The sequence below is a fragment of the Seriola dumerili genome, unplaced genomic scaffold (genome assembly GCF_002260705.1).
Source record: "Seriola dumerili isolate Sdu_G_001 unplaced genomic scaffold, Sdu_1.0 BDQW01000169.1, whole genome shotgun sequence".
NCBI lineage: Eukaryota > Metazoa > Chordata > Actinopteri > Carangiformes > Carangidae > Seriola > Seriola dumerili.
In genome coordinates this window covers 2,208,147-2,232,398 of record NW_019174424.1, presented here as the reverse complement: position 1 = coordinate 2,232,398, position 24,252 = coordinate 2,208,147, and the positions used below count along the sequence as shown (strand labels likewise).

General features: G+C 41.5%; 1 protein-coding gene across 1 annotated transcript in view; it reads left to right on the top strand.

The window, feature by feature from the left end:
- The window catches only part of cep112 (centrosomal protein 112), a 99,183-nt gene that overhangs the window by 57,296 nt on the left and 17,635 nt on the right, over positions 1 to 24,252 (top strand). Inside the window, exons 20-22 of the mRNA XM_022752538.1 lie at positions 3,852 to 4,082; positions 14,845 to 14,907; positions 20,226 to 20,375. Of these exons, the coding sequence (XP_022608259.1) occupies positions 3,852 to 4,082; positions 14,845 to 14,907; positions 20,226 to 20,375 (444 nt within the window). The remainder of the gene's footprint in view (positions 1 to 3,851; positions 4,083 to 14,844; positions 14,908 to 20,225; positions 20,376 to 24,252) is intronic.

Below are 24,252 nucleotides of genomic sequence, written 5' to 3'. Positions count from 1 at the left end.
ATATCACATCTTGGATTTCAGCTAGATGAATTTTTATGTGGCTGACAACAGTGAAACATTCATTATGACACTCTTAAGTTTACTTTGCTTAGTTTAGTCAAATATCATCCAGTAATGCTTATGTATTGTATATATTTAATTTAAAACTAACACATTTAGTTTTGTTTTGAGGGAGAATCTGTCAATTATATCGCTAACACAATATCACTGTACACATAAAATACTGTATCTACATAATGTGCTTTAATATTCACTTACATGCTGCATGGCTGTAAATACATCTGTCAGAAAGAAATTGGAAAATTTGACAGTTTACTTAAGTTTTGAGCAAGAAAGGAAAGTATGGTTAGAGTTAGTGGAGGGCTAGATAGTTTGACTGTTTTATATTGTTTTTATGATTCAAATTCTCTGTATATAACCAAGGTGCCATTGAAAATGAGACCTCACTCTCAATGGATTCCCCTGTCTAAGTAAAGGTTAATAATAATAATAATAATAATAATATACAGTATTAAACACAGAAGGTTTAGGCAATGTTTAGTAAACAGATAATGAAGCAAATTGTGTTAGGGAAATAGTCCGTCCATTTTGGAAATATGCTTATTCGATTTCTTGTCATGAGTTAGATGAAGAGACAGATGCCGCTCACGTGTCTGTGCATTAACAACGGACCTAAAGGCAAGAGGTGTTTAGCTTAGCTTAGCTTGAACACTGAAAGCAGGTTGAATCAGTCGGCCTGGCACTGTCCAAAGCTGAAAAATAAGCCCACCAGCACCTCTGAAGATCTCTAACACAGAGAATCTCATTTGTTTAGTTTACAAAAAGTCTTCTCATCTCTTGTCCCAAATGTTTCTATTTCTTTGAAATTAAAAACTTCTAAGAGTCGAAAAAGTCTAGACATAAATTAGGTTTCTAGCTGAGGATAACAGAGTTTAAGACAAAACTTTTCCACCTATTTATGATTAAAAGATGGCTCTGTTCCATTTAGCTGTGCCTGTGGACCAGGGTACTGGTACTGGCATGTGTAGATGGAATACAGCTATTATAAACGTTATTAGTTAGACTTGTGTTTTCCAAGTCATAATATCAACTGTGAGAGAGGTCACCTTCATGTAATTCCTTTAGATATATAAAAATGCAAAAAGATTTTTACTGTCCCATGTGACAAAATAGTTTCCAAACATGACATTAAACTGCATGTTAACAGCCAATTAATCTGTTAAAACTAATATTGAAGATGTACTTAAATGATTAACCATTTCCCAGTCTGTTTGGTTTTAATCAAATTAATCAAAGATAATAAAGCAGACATCTCTGAAACAGACACTCCTCTGTTATTAATTATGTGAACACCATCAAAACAAAATGCAATTTATTATTTTCATTCAAAGACGACTTGCATATCATAGGCGAGTGTAGAGGAACATCCTGGCTGTTCAGGCCAAAAAGGATGTTCTCTAAACAGCTGTCATAATACAGATTGCAAGGACAGTAACACGTGGGTTAAAATGTTATCAGTACCGTGGAGTTATTGAGGAAGAGCAGTGTCATACAATATTTTAAAATGTCTTGATAAGAATATCAGTGTAAATGCAGTGTAGTTCTTAAGATCTGCACTTGACTTTGTGACATTTTCTCTTGACTGAACGTATGGTCCATTAGCCAGTGTCCCATCCTTCTCCAGGCTTCTGTTCTTCTTCTGTTCTGCCAGTCTTTTGTCTTCTTAGCTGACACAGTGTGACCCAATATATTTCATTTGACACTCTCCTATTGTCACCAAGAGCTGCTTCTTCACAAAGCTCCACATCAGCATGCTTACATGTGGCCTGTTGAAATGCCTGTGCTCACTTACTTCCAAATGAAACATGCTCTTTTGGCCTCTTTAGTTTCTGAAGTATCATTGCCACTGGCTTTGTTCTGGAAGATTATGCTCTAACTTATTAAAAGATTTTTTTGGAAGACAGATCATCCACACGTGTTAAAGAGAGAATTATACATTAAAGACTCTTGAGGGCTCAGATCTAATATCTGTTTGCCCTTGAAGGCACAAGTGGAGCGGTGAGACTGGTAATGTTGAGAGACAGGGGTTTGGGGCGTAGAGATGGAGGATTGCATGTGTTTGTTTTTTTTTTTTTGTTTTTTTTTACCTCTTTCTCTCTGAATGTGCTACATGCCATGGTATGTGTGTGACAGCTTGTCCATGTGTGGCTGTTTGTCTGTGTATGAATGTGTGTGCACAAGCGGATCTGTCTGTGTGCCAGTGTAGGAGGGAGTATAACACAGAGCCACAGCATCTGCCTGATTTTGTGACACTCCTTTGAAGTCTCTTTGATTCTCCCCAGTGCCCGCTAAAAAAGACTTTAGACACTTTCTGTCTGATTGCCTTAACATGGCGTTGTCCTGGGATGCCCAGGCTTTCGAGGAGAGGGGGGGGCAGGCAGAGCACACAGTGCAAACCAAAGAGAGAAAGAAAGTAAACCAAGGAGAGTGATGAGGATGTGCAATAGCTAAGGAATACGTGCAATATAGGTAGGAAAGTGTGAAACACAGCAACTGCAATGCATCTTTCAAAGCCATTTACACTTGTTGTAAACAGTAAGGAATTATAATATTGTACTAATAAATGTAAAACACTTAGTGCTCCTTATGTATTACAAATAGGCTATTTTTAGAACAGTGAACTTGTGATGTCCTACTGCAACATGGATGACCCAGGTCATAATATAAATGCAAATACAGTATGTCCTGAAACTTGTATTTTAAATTGATGTCAATTAAGAAAGAATTCCTTTAAATTTTGAGGCCTTCTCAAACAATCTTCATGATACCAGCTAAGTGATGCAGTTTTGACAGAACAGTAAACTTATTGTTTCCTTTTGACATTTCCCAACCTCTAGAGAAGTAACTTCATTGCACGTATCAGGCTAGTCTTACTTCTGGTGTTTCAGAGGCCATGGGTTTGTACTTTTTACTATTTGCTATGTAATGTTGACTTTCACTGGCAGCACTATTAAAGGGCTCTTCTGGATGAATTCAAGGCTGAGCAGTTCAAATAGAAAGGTCAAGAAAGAGGAGTCAGACCATCGCAGCAGCCCCCACACATCCACACAGAGGAAAACACAAACATGTAAGCGTGTTTGTGAAACTTTCCTATGCTTTGTTAAACTGTAGAGGCCCTCCTTCACACTTAGATACTGTGTCTCAATCTCGCTGCGACAGTGTATCTCCTTACTCAAATCTCCATACCTATCAATATACAGTGTATTGACATTTCATAACATCTCTCATTGTGGTATCATTATACAGTGTTGATGTATAGTAGCTGGTGGCAAGTGAGGATGTAATCTGGAGATGTTTTCTACAGAACACAGGATCTCTTTCTGTTTCCCTTTGTCTCTCACATATTTCTCAGAGAACTTGTCTCAGCCTGTGATCCAACCAGACCACTGACAAGACATTTGCCAGTGCCAGAAATGAATGAGTACAGTAGGGATATGGGTGGATGTTTTGGAAAGTTATTTTCATTGGTACATTAAAGAAACACATTTAGACATAAAGCCATCTGGAGTGATACACAATAAGCAAAAACAGATCTTAAATACTCTTCAAAAAGTTTGTAGTAGTAAAGTATAAATACTGTTCACTTAAGTTAAATCACTTGAGCTGATTTTGATCATCACATCAGAAAATTGCCTACATGATACAACACATCTATGTGTAACACAAACACATTTCTGTCTTCTGTTCATGAAATCTTGACCCACATCTTGGAGCCTCAAGATATCTGCAGGGCATCAGTTAATAGCACTTACCTAAATCCACCACACATCTCTGTATCTGTCTCTTTCCAGACAATTTCAGATATGGAAGTCCAGTTGTCAAGTCTACGTGAGGAACTCCAGGGGGCCCACACCCAGCATAAGCAACAGCTGGCAGAGCTGGCATTTCTCCGGGAGGAGGAAAAGCAAAGGGCGTTCCTGGACAAAGAGGCATCCTTGGACCGGCTCCGCTCCGACATGGAACGCATCCGCAGCGACCTTGAGAGAAGCCACCAGCATGAGAAGGACGCTGCTCAGGAAAAGGTGGGTGAACAGTAGGGGTGGGGTGGGGATGACAGGTGACATTTGGTCTGTTTCCAATAGGATGCAGTCTGTATAAGTTGCATTACACCAATCTCTATTGTCTGTGTGGATGAGTACCTGTTTAAAATAATGAAAAGTGACTCTTTCATTGATTCACTAGCAGAGAAAAGAGACAAAGGGAGCATTCATGCGTACAATAGCCTGTAAAAACTGAATTAAGGAGGAAAAGAAAGGTCAACGTAGAGAGGTTGTTTTAACTCCTGCTTACAGAAGACATATGTCATTGTTTTCTTTTGTTGTTTAAGCAATATTCTTGTTTCCACAATCAAGTTTATTTAAAATATTTTGTATATATTGCGTACCTCGTCGCTATTATTCTGCCTCCGTTTGTCTCCTTCTCTCACACACACATTTGTCAAAGAACTTGTGAACAGTGTTGCCTGCATCAAGCTATTGTTTTTTGTTTTGTTTTTTGTTTTGTTTTCTGTTGACTCCGAAAACAGATTGTTTGTGTCTGTGAGTGTGGGACGGGGACTAGTTATATAATGCTTTGATCCAAAACCTTTCAACCTCATAATTTGACTCTCATACACCTATTTATACACATACGCTCCCAACGGCAGCTAGCAACAATTTGAGGTACTGGCCTGACCATCAGGAGCAAATGGAGTTTAGTGTCTTACTAAAGGACACTCAAACATGAGGACAGGAGGAGCCCAGGATCAAACCGCCACCTGCGATTAGTGGATGACCTGCTCTACATGCTGAGCCACAGCTGCCCCCAAGGGAGGAAGGCTTGTCTGGGTTCACCACGGTAGCAGAGGTTTGCTGCTATGTCATGCCAGTACAGATCGGTACATCTTAATGTTCTCAAATGCACAAACAGAGCCACAGTGCCTTAATCTTTTTTTTTTTTAGATACTCTGTCCTAAACACCAAATAAAACTTATATTACTATTAAAGCATTTTTCGACAACCCAGATCCTTTAACAGAAAGAATAAGGAAATGTGCACTACATGTACTTTTGAAGAGGTACTTTTGTAGAAATTAAGTCTTTTGGTTCACCCTTTAACATCATGGAATATATTGTTTTGAAATGTACACTAGTTAGGGGGTTGGACTTAAGGGTCAGTCATAGAGGAGAACCAACTGCATTTCAGTAGAACCCTTATCCAGCTTTTCCTTTTGCTATCTTGGTAAACCAGGAAGTACTTCAATTAGAACTTCTGAGGTCCCTTCTTTCTTTCTTTCTTTCTTTCTTTCTTTCTTTCTTTCTTTCTTCCTTCCTTCCTTCCTTTCTTTCTTCCTTCCTCTCTTTTTGTGTCATATTTGCTCCCCTCGCCACTACGGAAACTGGACCCACAGCTGGGAAATCACCCATAATCTTGTGCTGGTCTAGCAGGAAGCTGACCTAAGGTGGTGTTGATCAGAACCTAATCCCTCGGCAGGGCCCATCAAAGAGAGCATTTTTCATTAGACACCATCCCGCGCCAGCTGCGCAGCATTAGCCCCGGGAATGCAGGGACCTCCAAAGCACCCAGGCGGCCATTTTGGCTCCATATGGCACACAGAACCAGGGGTACTAAGGGGAGAGAGATCCAAGGAAAAGAGTGTGCTTATTACAGGGTAATCCTCATTTGAAGAAATCACGCTATTTCCTATCTGTCCCTTTTTGGATGAGAAGGCTGTTTGCAGCTAAAAGTTATTTTATCTTTTTGGCACACTTTAGTTCCTCTCTCTCTTCCCTCTTTTTTGTACATAGTAAAAAAATGACCCACAGTTGTCGGGGAATCTGGAGTGGATTCAAAGCAGTGAGGCTGAATGTTGAACTTAGACTGATAAGACTATCAGCAATGTGCTAGTTTCACTTTTTCATGAAAGAGATTAATGATTTCTCAGTCCCTTTTTGTCAGCTGAAAGTGCATGCTTCTAAAAAAACTCACCAAAGGTTGAACGTCTTACTTTTCCCCTTTTTTCTACTTTTCAAATCTGACTCCAAGTTTGACTTCGGAGTGGGTAGGGAAAAGTTTCACTACTTCATTGCGCTCAGTTTTTTTTTTTTTTTTTTTCCACATGGGATTGAAGTCAGCCAGGCCTCAGATCCATATTGACTCATTCGCCCTGTTTTGTAAGCTGAAAAATTCTCATTCTTTTGATGCAGACAGAAATGCTGTCCTCTGCAGTCCACCATACTCTTGGAAGCAGAGTCTGGGCAGGCCAGCTTTTCCTTTTTTGAACACATCTCCCAGATCCTGGAAAAAAGGCCAGAGAAATCCATTAAATCCATGAATGGATTCTCATCAAAGACGCATGCGTTTAAGGGAGAGACAGAGAGGGAGAGAGAGGGATACAGGGGGATGGGAGGATGTTTTGGGAGTAGACAGTCGGAGCTGTTGGAATGAAATAATGAGAAACAGAATATCAGAAGAGATAAGATCAGACGTTAAGATAGTTCCATACATTTGAGTTTCACCAAAAAGAAGGGAGGAGAGAAGGAAAAGTGATGGAGGTAGGCTGAGGAGAAGGGGTGGGTGGGTGTGTGTGTGTGTGTGTGTGTGTGTGTGTGTGTGTGTGTGTGTGTGTGTGTGTGTGTGTGTGTGTGTGTGTGTGTGTGTGTGTTCATGGGTGAGAATGAACACACACAATGAACACACACAACCCCAGACCTCCCAATCTCTGTGCTCCACTGAGGGGCCTGTGAAGCTGCCTCTGTGTCTGATAAAGACGCCTCATCTCTGGGCTACAGTTAGCACGAATCCTGCCTCTCACCCACACCACCTCCTTATCTAACTTTCTTATTCTCCTCCACATCCCCACCGTCCATCTGTATTTCCCCACGTCCTCCCCTCTACCTTCAAGTTCTGGCAAAGCCCAGAACATTAGGGCTTTTTTAAAAGAGTTGGCCTTACCAGAAATCAGGGCTAGGCTTTGAGGAAGTGTGGGAACACTGTTTATTAACATACACACACACACACACACACACACACACACACACACACACACACACACATCACACACACACACACATCTCTGTATACTCACTAGCATATTAAACACAGGTCATAGGCACTACTTATATGAGCTTAAAGTTTGGTTAGTGGAGAAAAGGTCTTTGTGTTGAACCTCTTCACCTCACACAGATGTATCTTACTCATACAGCTCATGTGCAACAAAAGATCAGGAGGTCTGAATAACGTCTGAACCTTGAATTCATATTTACTCTTAGTCTGGAGAGCATGGCTCTTTGAACTGCTAGAGGAGATTAGATGTGCAAATTTTGTCTGATATGTTGGTGTGGTCCTGGGTGTTTGGGTATGAGGGAGAGCCCATACTTATACGTACTTGGTACGTTTGCATATTGCACATGTACTGCATCCACTATGTAATTCTAAGTACCCTCACTTTTATGGCTTTAATTGCTGGTGTTAATGTCACCATGCTTGTGCATAAAAAGTGCATATTCACAAAAAGCACACAGTGACAGAGTACAGGGTCGAGCTTACACTTTCTGATGATTCCACAGGCATGTAGTAAAAAATGTGTGGGTATGTGTGTGTGTGTGTGTGTGTGTGTGTGTGTGTGTGTGTGTGTGTGTGTGTGTGTGTGTGTGTGTGTGTGTGTGTGTGTGTGTGTGTGTGTGTGTGTGTGTTTTTGTTGTCTGTGTGTGTGTGTGTGTGTGTGTGTGTGTGTGTGTGTGTGTGTGTGTGTGTGTGTGTGTGTGTGTGTGTGTGTGTGTGTGTGTGTGTGTGTATTTGTAGTAGTTCTGTGTGTGTCAGTGTATGCGCATGCCTACTTCCACTTCAGATCAAAGGGACAGGGCATTTCATCAAACACTAACCAAGTGTGACACGACCACCTGGAGGCAAACATCAGCCAATGAGAAATCAGTATTTTGGCATGCAGTAGCCAATCACTGCTTTCTGTGCCACAGCACCAGTGTCCCCCTAGCCATGCCCCATGTGACTTCCTAGACATGAAAGCCACGACACTGCTCACTTTCTGTGTGACACACTCACACACACACATGCTGAGCATTAGAAAGCTGAGGTTTGAAGGCCTCTGTCTTGTAGTTTCACTCTTTTTTCCACAGGTATTTCTTTCTTGCTTCAAGGAGGTAGTCTATGAACATCCAAATACCTGAGAGGGTTTCCTCTAAAAGTTAGGTTGGCTCAGACAGTGTCTGAGATTGTGTCCTCTAGCTGGAGCTGGAGCTTTCTTTTGTGTGTCTCCACTCGTTATGACACTGCAGCTGTAAAGGGCTTTCAGGTGCCAACGACTGACAAAGGTGCTGTAGGTGCTGATGTTCTCTGGCATCATTGGTTGCAAAGAGTTTCTTTTAAGAATAGAAATTAACAGCAAAATCTAATGGACTTGGTTAATGTATTTTTATGACTTGACTAGTTCCCTGCTAATGCATCTGATCAAATGTGTGTTTGGATAAGATCAACTTGTTGGGGATTATTTGGTGAGCATCGCTGGCCTCCTGTATATCTAACATCTTGAAGCCAGATATTCCCTTTGCTTCTTGATTCAGTCAAGATGATTTGCAGTTCATTCATGTTGTCGCAGTATGTCTTGAGCGATCATTTTTGAAAAGATTTTGTCTCCGTAATCACATTTGATTTAATCTGTGAGAAATAAGAAACTTTTTTTTTTTCTTTTGAAGGGACCATCACAGGTTGCTTAAAAATGAATAAAAAACTTGTTTGTGCTCAGTAATGCAGCTGGAGAAGAAGATTGCAGCTGCTATTTGGTACCTCGGCTCGGGTACAGACTTCAAAACCTCATTTAAGTTGTTTGGCACAAGAAAATCCTCTGTATATAACTTTTGTTTGTTGTGCTATGCACAGAGCTGACAAGGCAGTCTTTTAATGTGGCCGGAGAGGCATCTGTTTTCACACTATTATCCATGTTTGGACACATGTCTCTGACCATGCTTAAATGTGGTTTGACTGATTTGGATCTTAACGTGTCTTCAACGTATTCTTGATACATTCACATCCATATTTAGGGCTTTGGACTTGTGAGCTGACCACCCAAGTCGTTTTAGTGCAAAACATGCGCAGCTGACTCTTTACCTGTGTTAATTTTTTTTAAATCAGTTTTCATTAAGACATGGAGAATGCCCACAATGTATTATAAGTTCAATAAAACTGTTATGAAAATGAGGGAAAGAATAGGTTTTGTCTCCTTTAAAGCTACAGCAAAATCTAAATATTGGAATGTTAGAAAAGAGAAAGTCAAACCAGGGACGTCTGGCAGTTTTTCTCGTGCGTCCATTAACAGTTTTATTCAACAATCAACATCCATGTCAATCCCTTCACACCGGCTGTGATCCCGACCCTCTGAGACATGTACTTTCAGACTCAGTGTGCCTACTGTTCTCTCTCTCAGCCAGAAGATGGTGGTACGAGGTTGTTGTCATTGTTGTTGTCATAGCCACATCTTGTTCTTCTTCCTTGCCCCCTGTCGCTGCTGACTTATTAGGTTGGTCCTCTGCCATTTGGAGATACACCAAATCACATTATTCAGTCGGTCATGGATTAGACGAGGAGGAGGAAAAACACAGGCTGAGGGATGATCAAAGAGGGCCCGCATTCACCTCACACTGACAGACTAACTGGGAGACAAAGAGATGGGGGAGGCAGAGCGAAGAATCTGATTTAAGGGGAGAAAGAGGTAAAGTTTAAGATATTCGATGCAGGGCATTCAGATTATCGGATCTCAGCGTCTGAATGTGGATTTGAGTTCTGTTAGCGAGTGTTTACGTCATAGCAACTGCGCAAACACACATAAAAGCATTTTGTGTGCTAGAGATTGTGTTTTTCTGTTTGTGTATGAACATATGTTGTGTGTTTGTGTGCGTGTGCGCATGCCCAGACCTATGTGAGCTCCTCGTTTCCTCAGTGCACCATCGGGCCCGGCGGCGGAGAGAGAGAGTGAGTGAGTCACCCAGCACATGAAAGAGTCAAAGTAAAAGATCTGCCGTCCCAAAAAAACATCACACGGCTCCCTTGCTCACTTTTTGAAGTCATCCAAGAGGAGGGAGGGAAGCGACACACTTTCTCAATCGCATTAGAACATGGCGTCAGGCAGCTCCCATCTTGTTGCACGCTATAGATTACACTTTGGTTTGAAGTGGAGTTTTAAGTGGGACACCATGATATCAGGCTCTGTTTTTGGGGTTAAGTTCCTAATTCAACTCGAAATCATCCCACATCTGAACATCAGACAGACTTATTGATCAAAGGAGGGATGGAGGCATAAATAGACAGGAAGTGAGGTCTACCTAGGCTCAAAGCTAGAAAGACAGATTTTTGCCAGAGGTCAATCAAATGACCGAGTGAAAAATAAAAAAAAAGTTACATCTGTCTTAGTAAAAATTTTGCCGTAATAGTCATCTTAAGTAAAGACGTTTTCCTATAAACTAGTCCACACAAATCTGTGCACAGAAAGCATGACTGAGACACTTTTTCTGCGGTTTTAAAGTCTGTCCACCCGCTTATGTTAAAGTAATCTGTGATTCTACAAGCAACTCCATCCGTAAGGCATTCAAAGCCTCAAACTAACTTTTTTCCTAGATTTTATGATGTGGGTTAAGTGTTAAACCCACTCACACTGATGGTAATGGATGTAATTGGTTTTCTGATACTGAGAACTGGCTGGTTGAGTGTGTAATCACTGAACATTTGGTATGTTGTGTGTGCGTGTCTGTGTTTTTGATGTATGTTTATCTGTGTATGCCTGTCTGTGTGTGCCCATGATACATTATTTCTGTACTGTGTGTGATGCAGCACTGACAGTGAGCAGCGGGAATGAAGAGAATCACTACTGACAGGCAGTGATGGCAAACTGTGAAATGGAAATAAAGCCTCTTGTCATTACAGCAGCAACTCTCTCTCTCGCACACACAGATACACAGGCGAGCACAGCAAGACAGCAATGATTACAGACAAACGAGCAAATAACATCTCCCCGCTCTCCCTCGCTGGCAGATTGAACTCAAATTGTTATGAGAGACATGCGTGGTGAACAGAGAATCATTTTGAATGCTTACAAATACTGCTGCCACTAAAACTGAAGGCTTTGGTGGAGCAATGGGGAATAGCTTCGCTTTGAAATCAGTTTTTTTTTTTCTTTTTTTTGTTTTTTTTTTTTGTTTTCGAGAAATGAACCCCACAAATCAGATCCCCAGAGTGCAATATACAACATGTTGTGTGCAGGGTGAAACTACCAAACACCATTAAAAGAACTAGTGCAGTGGCCGTTCAAAATGTGCGTGTCGGTAGGGGGCTGATTGCTTGGCCTGCGTTAATCCAGCTTTTAACTTTCTTGAGAGCATCATCCAAACAACTTCACACTCAACACTGCACCTCCTTGGGTCCTGAGCAATACACTCTGCAGTGTGTGCGGTCAGTCGGTTTCATTTGTTACTGCCGGGGTCGGTTGCTCTGCTTCAATAGTGTCTGTGTGACGGCGTAGAAAGTGCCATAGCGGTTGAGTTTCGTCTTTCTTAAAACCCTGGTAAATGGATGCTATAAATTGTCTGGAGAGCAGCATTACCCTCGTAGTGCAGTTCCACCTTCACATCAAGTAACATGTTGAAAGTTGTCATAAAAACATCCCTGCCCTTTACCTAATTACCTGTCAGTTGGCGGTCACATTGTGTCCTTAGTGACATCATCTTTGCGTCTTTTTAAGATGATGCTGAAAACCATAATAGCTCCAATAGCAATATGAGCAGATTGGAGACATATAGGAGAAATGCCATATGGAGACAATATCCTGCTCAGGATTGTAGACTTCAGATTGAACAGATTCTGAAAATACTTTAAAAAAAAAACAAAAAAAAAAACACTGGAAATAGACACATTGACTTTAACACACACACGCAGAGGTTGTCATGTGTTGGCAGCATTTCTCTACTGAGAAATGTTTACTTTTGGTTTCTTCCTCCTTTAGCAGCAATACAATGGTCCATTCAAAACAAAGGGACTGCGCACCTTGAGCAAATCTCACTTCCAAACAGCTATAGATCAAACTCTGGCTGTGTGTTGGCCTTCATGTGTCCTGTTTGTCCATTATCTATGTTTGAGTAAGTGTGACTTGTGTGCATATCTTTACTCCTGCCAGTCTTTGTGTGTGTGTGTGTGTGTGTGTGTGTGTGTGTGTGTGTGTGTGTGTTTGGCCTGATTCCCACTGCAGATTATTAATTAAGTTCTGGTAAGCGGTGCATGCCTTGCCTTCAGATCCACTTCCACTCTCTTTATCACACACACATACATACACATGTACACATACCAGTACACACACACACACACACACACACACACACACACTTCAAAGCAGCTGCACTCCACACCGCTAGGATTAAGAGGCGATTGAAGAGCCTGATACAGCCTCAAAGTGCCTTCAGCACGAAAATGCCTTTGGCAGGGTACAGGTAGTCTCTTTGAAAGTGCTTAGACACACATACGCACAGACACACACGTATGGCTAGGCTTTTAATTTATCTCTAATTTTCCCTTTGTATTCGTCAGTCCTGTTGGGCTGTTTTTCCTCGCATGTACTATCCACATCTTCATCTATTTCCAACCATTTTTTATGTGTGTTTAGATGGTTGAGCTGTATAATGTATGATGTTGTATAATGCTTCCTGCTAAATTCCCCTGAGTGTCGGTAAAAGGAATAGGCTAGTAGCAAGCTCTTTATGTTTTTATGAAACATCTGAGCATGTATGCATGTCAATACGGCCATATGTTTCTATGAATACACTCACATGTGAACTCACCATCATATACAGTTGATAGTCACACTCACTACAGTCAATTGCAGAGATGATGCTGATATTTCTCTTTCATTTTCACTAGAAAGCCGCATCCCTTTTATTCTAAAACATGAATTGCAAAGATAATGACATCAAATCAAAGAAGTGTGGTGCCTCTGATTGTGACATGTTTTTTGTATTAATGGTGTTTTTTCTAAGAAAATTAGCCTGCTAAGAGGCAGAGCTATAGCTAAAAATACCAAACACTAACTACCCCAGTGTCACTTCAACTAAGCTGTAGCCAAGATGGAGCACTACTGCAGCAGTAAAGGGAGACAACAAATATGTCAGCTGTACAGAAAAAACATCGAAGGCCTCCATTTGTGCCCCTCTCCCACACACAGTTCTTTCTCTTGCCTTTTCTACACCCTTCTTTGTCTCCCCCTCTCTCATCAGCTGCTATAGAGCCCCTAGGGACAAGCGAGCCGCCACTCAGAGTCCTGGCGCAGGAAGACAGGCCCGTATCCTTGGTGATGGCTCTGTGTTTCCGTGGTGACAGGTGTGTCCGCTCAGAGCGGACGGCAGTGTTTGTCAGGAAGTGTTTGGATGGGTTGCAGTGTCCAAACGAAGCTCAGGTGTTGATGGCTGCGAGGGGGGCATTCACTGAAACAGTGTTTGGTAGTGAGTTGTCGGTCTGTCAGTGGCTGTCAGGACAAGAGAGTCAAGTATGTGTGTGTGTTTCTCATGTGTCTGTGTATGTTGGCTTTTATGTTTAAATCAGGTTTACTGCATTTTGAAATAATTTCAAAAGTATTTTGCATGACTGGTGTTTTGTAGTTATTTTTGCATTTCCATATGTGAACAGGAAGTTTTCAAGAATTGTTATATTTAACAGTTTTACAGAGATTAGACGAGATACAACCTCTGTTACACCTGTGGGGAAATTGATTAGGTTATCAATAAAGAGTTACTGGCATACATTGATGCAAAATAAAACAGCATGGTACAGTAAATACAAGCAACTGGTAGTCAGAAAAGTGTAGCGCAAAGATTTATGAAGGACAATAACTGCTGATTTCTGCGTTATGTGAGCATTCAAAATAATACCCGAGAGCATCTGAAAAATATACTGATTTACTGTATACTTTCAGACTAGACTATAAAACTTAAGTTGATCCAAATCCCCTGAAAAGACTTGAATGCCTTTCAGATAATGACCTACCATATATCCCCCATTAATTTGAGCCTTAGTCTTTCTACAGCACTTGTGTAGACCTTGCCACTATGCGTACAGGCAGTCATTGACATCCCCATCGAATTCCAGCACTTCACACCTAATTATCTCACTCCACCATTCAGCCTCTCATTGTAACTCTGGCATCACAACACAGCTAGCTGAAAGGAGACAGATCTTGTGTTAGACACTTGCAGTCGTTGCTTCCAGCTGGCTAGCTTCCCATAGAAAAACAGCGGAAAACAAAGAGACAAGCGGCGCTCAATAAACTCCTAACAACAATCCCCATTCACTCCTATTCTGTCTCCACCGTGTTGTGTCTCCCAGCTTCTCCCGATCACCTCTCTTTTTTTCCTCCCAATAGCTAATTGGCAGCAAAGTTTTAATTCCCCCCCTGCCCCCCTTCTTGTTAAGTGATGAATTGTTGGCAGGGGATCAAAGAGAAGTGGTGCCCACTGTGCACCATGCCCGTCACTACCTGCTGGCACACATGAGCGTTGGGACTGGCGCTGTGCCAAGGGGCCACAGGCCTGCGCCACAGGGACACACTGCCAAGAGGCAGAGGTCAACATGAGTGAGCGTGTGTGTGTGTATGTATGTGTGTGTATGTGTGTGTATGTAAGTATGGTTAGAATGGGTGGGTGGTGTGTCTCTGTGCATTTCCTAACAGAGGACTTCACAGCTCTCTCTCTCTTGGTGTGTCTCTATCCGTCTGTCTGCATATCTCTCTCTCACACTCTCCTCTTCCTTCTCGTTGCAGACCAACAGCAGGTTGAAGCAGATTGAGAAGGAGTACAGTCAGAAGCTCACCAAGTCTGCCCAGGTAATCAGTTTTCTCTTCTACCTTCTTTTCCTCTCTTTCATTTTATATTCCTCTTTTTCCACCAAACAGTTGGAAAATGTACTCATGGGAGAGGTGCAGTAGCACACGTGAAAATACACACACACACACACACACACACACACACACACACACACTCACTCTTGAACACCCAGCAAGCCACCCTGGCCTTTACCCTTAAGCAGATATGCACAAACACACAAGTGCACAAGAAGGTACACACACACACACACACATACATACACACACACACAGATCCCATATCTGGCATGAGGTTTGTGCAAAGTTCAGACAAGTAAATACACACATAAAACACAGAAGTACACTGTACGTTTCTTATTATCTCCATCCATAAGTGACTGCTTCAAAAACTTTAGTGTGCAGCTTGAACAGAATTGTGTGAAGTCAGGACAGTTTTTTATGCTTCATACTAAAAGACAATTCCTCTCTGTATTTAAATATTAGATTTATATTCATAAGGTGGCCTGAAACACGACTCCAAATTAATTGCTAATGTTGCTTAGTGTCTCCTAAATGTGTTAATAAACACTAAGTAAGTATATCAATATTGTGTTTACAGCTTATTCAGCTGCCCTCAAGTGATCAAAAATCAATAAATCAATGCTGCTTTAAAATCCACACATTGCTTGATCTACCTTGTACTGGTCACTTTGTAATGCCCATTTGCACTGCTATAACTTTGAATGCTGTGTACTATATATTAAAGGTGATGCATTCAGATTTATGCTTCTGCACTGAGTTGTACCATCAGTTCCAACATCAATATCTTCTGTTTTGGAAGAGATTTATAGTTGAATGTGGAATTTACCCCACTGAATGTCATAGCATCACTGCAAACTAGATGAACGTGTTGTATATTATATATGTCGTGCCGTGCTGTGCATTAACTAATATCAGTGACAGAAAGCCATAATGGGAAGGTTTGCATTGGGAAAAGCTTTGTTAGATGTATTACAAAATGAAAATTTGTCTAGATACTCCAAAGGAGAAGTTAACTGAGCCTTACTTCAGCCTTCTCCATGCTGTCTTTACTACCAGCAATCCCTACCATCATAGAAAACATGTAGGAGAACACAAGCAGCCCAGCTCTCTGTGTGATCGCTGCAGTCCCCATGGCCCTGATGTGTTATGTAGTTCTTTGATGGGAGCTACTGAGCCCGCACAAGTAGCCTCTGCAACATCTTGAAGCAGAAGTGTAAATCGACCTTAAAAGAACCCTAATTATATTTCTCACTCTTGCTGTTACATTTTGTCCCCTGTCCGTTCACCTCCAGTAGTATTCTCCTGTCCATCACTCTCTCTTGCCTGCCTCTAATACTTCTTCCTGTCATAGCATCGCCTGGCCACACTTTGGAAACCTTTCTAATCGAGGGCCATATGTTTAACATTACTGCTTGTCTCCTCAGACTGAGCCCTTTTAAAACAGAGATAATTCTACTCTCAAACCAGGAATATAACTTTTCAGGACACCCCGTCATTCAGCAAAATCTCTCAGAAAGTTCAGGCAGCTTTTACCTCGTCGGTTTAAAAGATCCAAAACACCCTAAGTAGTGTTTACATTGTATAGAAAAGAGTTGTCTTCTTGATTATGTAGCAGGCTAAAATATCACACTCATTTGGCCGTAATTGCACCTCGTTACCCAAAGAGAAGATTCAAGGGGGGGGGGGGGGGGGGGGGGGGGTTGTTGTTTTCTTTCTTTCTTCTCCTCTTTAAATCCCCCCATTTTGGGCTGGCTGGCAAAGGCACAGAGTTGAAAGCAGGGTTGACAAGCAGATGTTGTGAGAAAACGGTAGCTTATTAGGTTACACAATGCTCGACTTCAAAAGAAGTCGGATGCTGTGCGAAAGTTCAGCTATGTTTGCCCGCTTTGGCAGTGCGGTACGCCACCACATACACAGCAACAAGTGATTAATCCTCCTCATCCTGTTTTAGGGACACAAAGCTGGCACAGGTTCAACAAACAACACTCTCTCTGACATTAAAGAAACATCTCAGTGCACAGAATTCAACACCTTTGTTGAAGTGTGTTGTTATACAGAAAAGTTATGCTGAAGGTGTGGGTAGTGTGCAAATATATTAATATGCGTGATTAATACAGGCTATTTGTCGTGGGCTTGGGCGGCTTTGTTTTAAAAGGTAAAGGTGGAGCGGGAGGAGTTTATGTTACCTACCCCTTGGGGCAACTCAGTCAAATGTAAACAAGAGGCCTTTGAACCTCAAAGGCTAACCCCAGTTGTTAACCCCTCAGTGTCTGACAGGGGGCATCGCTCTTGAGCTCAGCTGCATGGCTAATAGCCCAATTAAAAACATACCACGCCATACATTATCCTGAGGGACTGGAGACGCACCACATAAGGGTATATGTTTACGTGCATGCACACACACATCCCCTCTCTCTTGCACATTACCTCCTTGCTTTTGTCTCTCTTTCACTGACACACACACACTCTCTCTCTCTCTCTCTCTCTCTCTCTCTCTCTCTCTCTCTCTCTCTCTCTCTCACTCACACACACACACACATATACACAGGCTCTCCTAATTAGTGTCTCTCCAATATAATCCTGTGTGTTAAGCGTCTAGCTGTGAGTGGTCCTCCTGGGTGACCTGTGAACTGAACAGGGCTGCTCTCTTCCCCCACTTAATGATCAGGCTACAGTGGGTGGTAGCTGTGGTACTGGTGGGAGATCATTACTTTATCCCTGACCGTCCACCGTGGGAGTAGGTAGGAGGAGGAGGGAATTTACCATGGGAGGCAGAGTGCATGAGAAGTACCGTGTTCTGGAAAAGAAGGTTGAAGTTCACTCTATATGCAAATTTATCTCATTTATTTCAGCACAATACCGGTTGTTAACTTCCACAAACAGTGTTCACATGTGACCTTTTAGGCATGTATTAACCAAATAGGATCTGTTACAGTATTTATTACTTTTGATGCATTCTCACTCCTTTAAAAAAAACAAATGCTTGAAAAGAGTAATTTATCTCCCTGCCTGTTTATACTTCTGGTTATTATCTTTATTCTTAAAGCAGCTATAATCAATACTTTTATATTAAGTGGATTAAAGGGCCACATGTAATGTGAAAGGGAGTCAAACAGTCATCAACCCACAGAGAATCATTACCTGACTCTATAGCCCTCCTCAGCTTTTTTGGTTTTGGTTTTACGTCTTCTGACTTTACGGTTTTGGTTCAGTCTCACCGCTCTCATTATCACATATCACTGTGAACCGTTTTAAGGAAAAAAGCTCTGTAAATCCACTGCACACTACTTTCCCAGCACCAAACACAGACAATGTTAGCAACTAGCTGGTTAGCATAGTTTGCCATTTAGCTGCTAAAGATGTATAAACAGGGAGCCGTTTGCTAACACTAGAACAATATGTCAGAATGCTCCATCTTGCTGTGCGGCGCCCAATAGGCTAGAAAATGGTTTAATGCAGTGAAATAAAAGTTGTAGATACACATATTGACATAAGCTGTAAAGTTGTTCATCACTGTCAGCAAACCATATAGTAATTTAACTTAACAATATCTGATTTTTCATAGGCCTGTTACTAACTATTATTTAATCAATTAATCTGCATATGTGTTTATTAATTAGAAAAGTGCAAATTTACTTATAAAAATTAATTGTTGCAGATTAACTTTCTGTCAGTTTACAAACTGATTCAGTTACAAATCAGTGTTTTTGGTGTATGGCCCTCTCTTTGGACTGCTATGCATACAAAAAACTTAATGTCTGACGACTGAGCATTTTTCTGTCATTTACAGTTTTATTTTCACCTCACTATTTAAATGACTGAAAAAAGGTGTCCACAGCAAATCAGAGGTCTTCAACCAGGTTTCACTAATTCAGCACTTTTCCCACTCGCAAGTGTGAAAACTTGTTTGCTTTTGTGGCCTTAGTTATTCACCTTTCCGTTTACAAACAGGTAAATAAACACCAGGCCTGCTCATTTCTCCCCCGTCTTTTACCTTAGGTTCATGGAGAGGTAATCCTGCCTTTAGCCCAAAACAGAGATGCTCGCAGGCTGGGAAAAATAGAGAAGTCTCACCAGACCAATTACAGACTTAAAAAGGCATGGCTAGCTATCAGAGGAAAAGGTGCTGTGGTGTATATATACACAGGAATAACAAGACAGACAGCTGAGTTGAGTAGCTTAGAGTGCTGCCACCGCCCCGTGGCTGAAGACCAGCAGATGCAGGGGATCCATATTGCAAAATAATTATTACACCCAGAAATGATGTTCCCATAATAACGTGCCATTTGTTGCTTTCATGTGGCTTTCCCACTGACAAAATAAGCCTAATCTCCCTCTCATATCTCTCTGTCTCTGTCTCTGTCTCTGTGTCTCTCTCTCTCTCTCTCTCTCTCTCTCTCTCTCTCTCTCTCTCTCTCTGTGGTCGACCCGCACCACCCTAACTCCCACACTCCCACACAATTCCAGATTCCAGCAGGGCTAGTCCTCCAGAGTTCGAACACGGTAAACAATTATCTGTCTAGCCCAAAGCTAGCAGCAGCATTGCCCCCCCCCCTGTCTCCTTCTATTTCCCCATCTCTCCTTTCCACTCCCTCTCTCTTTTACTGTCTCTCATCTTTCCTCAGCCTTTCCCTGACAGTGGCTTAAATAGAATGTTAATTTTGACTGGAGGATTTCAAAGCTGAGGCAGCTCCTTTTCATCTTGGTGTGCACCGCAAGTTCACCAACACAAAGTCACTCTGCTCTTCAAAAAGGAAGTTGTTTTTTCCTTCCTGTCTATTTTTTTTTTGCCTCTCTCTTCTCTTTCTCTGTCTTCTGTCTCGACTCAAAAAAGACATGAGACTCTGGGAAAAGCAGTGTTTTAAGGAGGTTGTTACTGCCACCTTAATCCATGACAAATATGAAATGCACTTACAAGTGAGACCAGTGATATGAAGCAAATCAGCATTGTTTAGTGAACTTGTTTTGCATTTTGCGTCTGGCAGCAGGTTTTCTCTCCACTTTGATTGTTTTACCACTTGTTTTAACATTTGTTTCAAACATAAGCATAGAAAAAGTACATATAACTTATAAGTTATATACACACTGGAAGAAATGTTCCCTAGAGCAGAGAGGGCATTTGTCAGTATGCCAACTTGTGTTATTATTTACTCAGTGACCAGTGGGTGTAACACTATGTGGTCAATAGTCCATCAGCCATTTGTGCTGATGTTCTGTCACTCCTTTACACACGAGGTCAGGTACAGCAGGTAAAATTAAGAATTAAAATTAACCATTGATTTTCTTCTCACCCGTAGCTAATTGCGGAGCTACAGACGTCTGCATGTGACGCAAAGGAGGAGGCTGTTCGTCTGCAGCAGGCAATGGAGAGGCAGTTGGAGGAGGCCAACGCTCGATGGGACGGGGAGAGGAGGACAATAACTCACCGTGCCGATCAGGCCAGTCAGGTCAGTGTTGGACGCTTAAGAGATCAGTCACTTAATCACCCTTAATGATTGCATCGATTAACATTGATGATATGACAAAATAAATTACTATCCTGCATTCTTTCCATTTTATAAGAATTCAGTAAGTATATAGTGTGTTTGCAAAATGCCGCTCCTCTACACATAGCATGGAGCTTTTTAATAACTTACTACGTTTGGAGTCCAGAGCAATATTACTGCATTATCAGTGTTTGCTGCAGTTTTTTATAGCAGAGTTGACTTTGTCGGGAAAAGCTCTAAAGTAGTGGCAAATGGCTCAGTCTGGTGAGATGGTGAATAAAAACTTCATATTAGATAAAATGTTGGAGAAGTGAATGACCCAGTTTGGTCTGTATCAAGTTGAAGTTGCCTTAAAATTATTGAAAATTATTAAATTAGCCGTCTGGAGGAAAGAGAGCTGCTGCTCCTACAAAGAAAACATCTGCAAAACACACTTTTAACTAGATTTCATAATATTGTATATAGTTCAATTAAGTTGTTTGAATAAGGGATTGTTCACAATAAACAAACTCCCCCAAATATCTGATTTAAACGAGTTGTTTGTTAGTTATTACATACTGTTTTTGCTTTAGTACGTTAATATACCGGCAGAGGATTAAAAACTGTACCTGTAGCAGCATCTGCACTGCACTTTGGTCAATCTTCAAGGTGGCAACTGTTTTATCTGTTTCTCTTATCTTCCTGTCTCCCTTATCTCCTAGCAGTCTTATATACTTCCTGTCCTTTATCGTTGGTCTCTGTGGCGTTCGTCGTGGAGGGGGCGTCAGTAAACTGCGTCCTCAAAAAAGCCTTGTCTGGATTTGACTTTTATAGAGTAGACACGGGTCACTTTTCTTTTGTTAACTCATGGTCACAGTTTGTATTGAGCATGTGCTCTGTCATTTTATGGCTAGTTGCAAACTCCATAGTGTCTTTAAGTGGCTTGTGTGCTCTGTGTCTAGCTGAACCTAATAAATCTGTCTGCTGCACCCCACTTATTAAGTCAGAGCCTCTCTATATCATTACTGTCATTCTCTTCTACAGATAAAATTTACAGTCAAGCTCCTTTTTTAGCATTAACTTTATTTTTCACTTGTGTTTCTTTTAACATGTCCCACTTAAACTGCATCTATAGAGCAATATTAGGTCATGCAGTTTAGAGATTGTACATGAAAAATGTCTCTTGTGGTGAAAGATTTCCATGTTTGACTTGTGCCACTGTTTAATAATTGAGACACTTGATTAGTAAAAGTGGTCAGTCATTCATTTCCCTTATCGTTACCCTGATCTTCATCCTCCCCCATGCACATTTCTCTTTTGGAATAACAGGATCTTTTAATCTGCCTTCTGCCCTAGCAACCACACTGGGACACAGTGGCAGTTGATTGGGCGTGGCTCACTAAATAAAGAGTTGTTGTGTCTGGGATCAGCACATGTTTCCAAACTCAACCTTGTCTGTTTGTGGTTGCAGCTGCCTTATATAGTAAGGAGGCAGGTCTTTCAGCCTCCCTTTAGATCTCCTCTCCCTCCAGGCCCTGGTAGCCCAAGCCCCCCTCACTCAGAGCTGAGCTTTTTCCTAAAAGTGGGCAGTTTGCTCTGAAATGGCTATCCCAAACCCTGCCGTACACATAGAATGTCTGAAATATCATACCCTCTGTTGCTACCAATACATGATTGAAAGTAAAGGCTGACGGTGGCTCTGTAGTCCAAATCTGTCCACGTCCTTCACAGTTGTTTTTCTGACCTAGGCGAAGATTATAGTGAACTCCAGATCTTTTCAGAACCGCTGTCTTACCTATTCATAAACTGACATAATCACTCTGTGTTCAGATTATGATCAACAAAGCTTCACAAAGTCATTTTAGGTGAGACTAAACACATGCAAAACGCTCTGCAGAAGATGAGCAGTTTATGCTCAAGTGGCACAATGATCAACAAAAATCAACTGATATTCAGCCATGATCAAATTTATTTAATTCATATGTTATTCCTATTTCACTGAGGAGAGTAGTTAGCTATTCACAGTCACAGTAGTTGCTATCTAAATGTGGGACAAAAGCAACACAAACATTACTGATGATGATGATGCAGTTACATACACTAGAATACAAATTACACAATAATTCATCCAATGTTTGTCGCTGTGTTATCATGCTCCGTGGGGTTCTTGATTGTCACTTTAAGGGAGACTCTGTGACAGTGTTGCCGGCTACACTTGTTCATATTGTAGCTTTGTTGCTTGTAATGCAGCTGTACCATGACACACACACACACACACACACACACACACACACACACACACTCTCTCTGTCTCCCCTGTCGTAGGCTGTGTTACAAGACACAGGCCTTGGCATATGTGTTGGGAGCAGACAAAAGCTTTCTGTTTCCATTATCTGTGTCCTCATTATTATGATCCCCGCTGTATTAGCCACCCGCTAATGAGACTCCAATTAATGGTTGAATTGCTTATTAAAGGCCAGACATGAGGGGAAGAAGAGAATCAGTGGGGGAGAAGAAGGTAAGATTGGTCAAACAGCAAATAAAGAGACAGAAAATAAAGGAATAAAATAGAGTTGGTGTAAACTTGAAAGAAAAGGGAGAGGAGGCGGGTGAGATGGTAAACAATGAAGGGTAAGAAAGGCAGAGGCAAAGAAAGGTTGGAGGAAGTGTGAGGATTGAGACAGCAAACAGACGGACAAGGGAAGAAAGGGGGAGAGAGAAAAAAAGAACGAAAGAAATGGCGGAGAGCTGTCAGTGGGCCATCAGAGGGAGTGTGTCGCCTGCTGACATTGTTTCCATGCTGCTCACTTCAAAGGGCTCGGATTATGAAGAGAGCGAGGGGCTTCAGACAATGGGAGGGGAAGAAAATAACATCAAAGTTAGCCGCGCATTTGAATTGGGATAATCCCAAAACAGTTGTTCTGAATGCATGGTGCACCAGATCAGATGTCCCTCTTTTTCCTTGCCAGCCCGGTTCTGCCGTTTCTAGCCTGAATTTAGCTCCCTCTGTGGCTCTACTGTACTTGTGACTTCTTAAATGTTGGTGTTAACTGCAGAGACCTTTGTATCTCGTAAACCCCTTTTTTTAGAACAACGGTAGTACAGTTAAGTATGCTCATTATCTCGGGTTTTTTGTATAAGTGACGTTTAGGTGGAGTATTTTTGTGTCGTGGGAGCGTGTGTGTGTGTGTGTGTAGGCATTAGTGCTTGAGTGTGTGCCTGCCTACTTGGCATGTGTTGTCACAGACAGGGACACTGGCTTTGCATTGATGCTGCTCTACTCAGTTTGAATAGCAAATAGACTAAATATCAAAGCGTGTGTTGCAAACTGTTGCAGAAAAGTGCACAGGCAGGCCGCAAAACCCTGGTCCAGATTAATGAGCAGACAGACTAGTGGTTCACCAAGCAGCCTTGTTGTTTTGACCTTCTGATATGAATTTAAAGCTCCATTAGGGATTTTTTTTTAATATGCACACTGAAACAAATTACTGAATGTAATATGAACACGCTGTTAGTGCTGCTGAAATCCAATTCTACAGCATTTAGCCACTTTTAGCTCATTACTTTGGGACATTGGACAATAAATAAAAAAGAAGCTGAGGTTTTTTAAATTCCCCTTCAATGTTTCACCTACCACCCACCTTTACCTCCCGCCTCCGCTTCCTATGAATGATGTCTCATATGGAGTTGTGGTCAGAGTAGTTTGTGGGCCACTATTTCTGATCCAGTTATATTTAGGTTACCAATTATCTCATAACAGTAGGCAAGGCAGGAGTGGGCAGTTTTAATGCACTGGAACCGGCCTGGTGTCAAAGGACTGTGGAAGGTGAAAGCAAGATGAAAGTGTCACATTTACTTT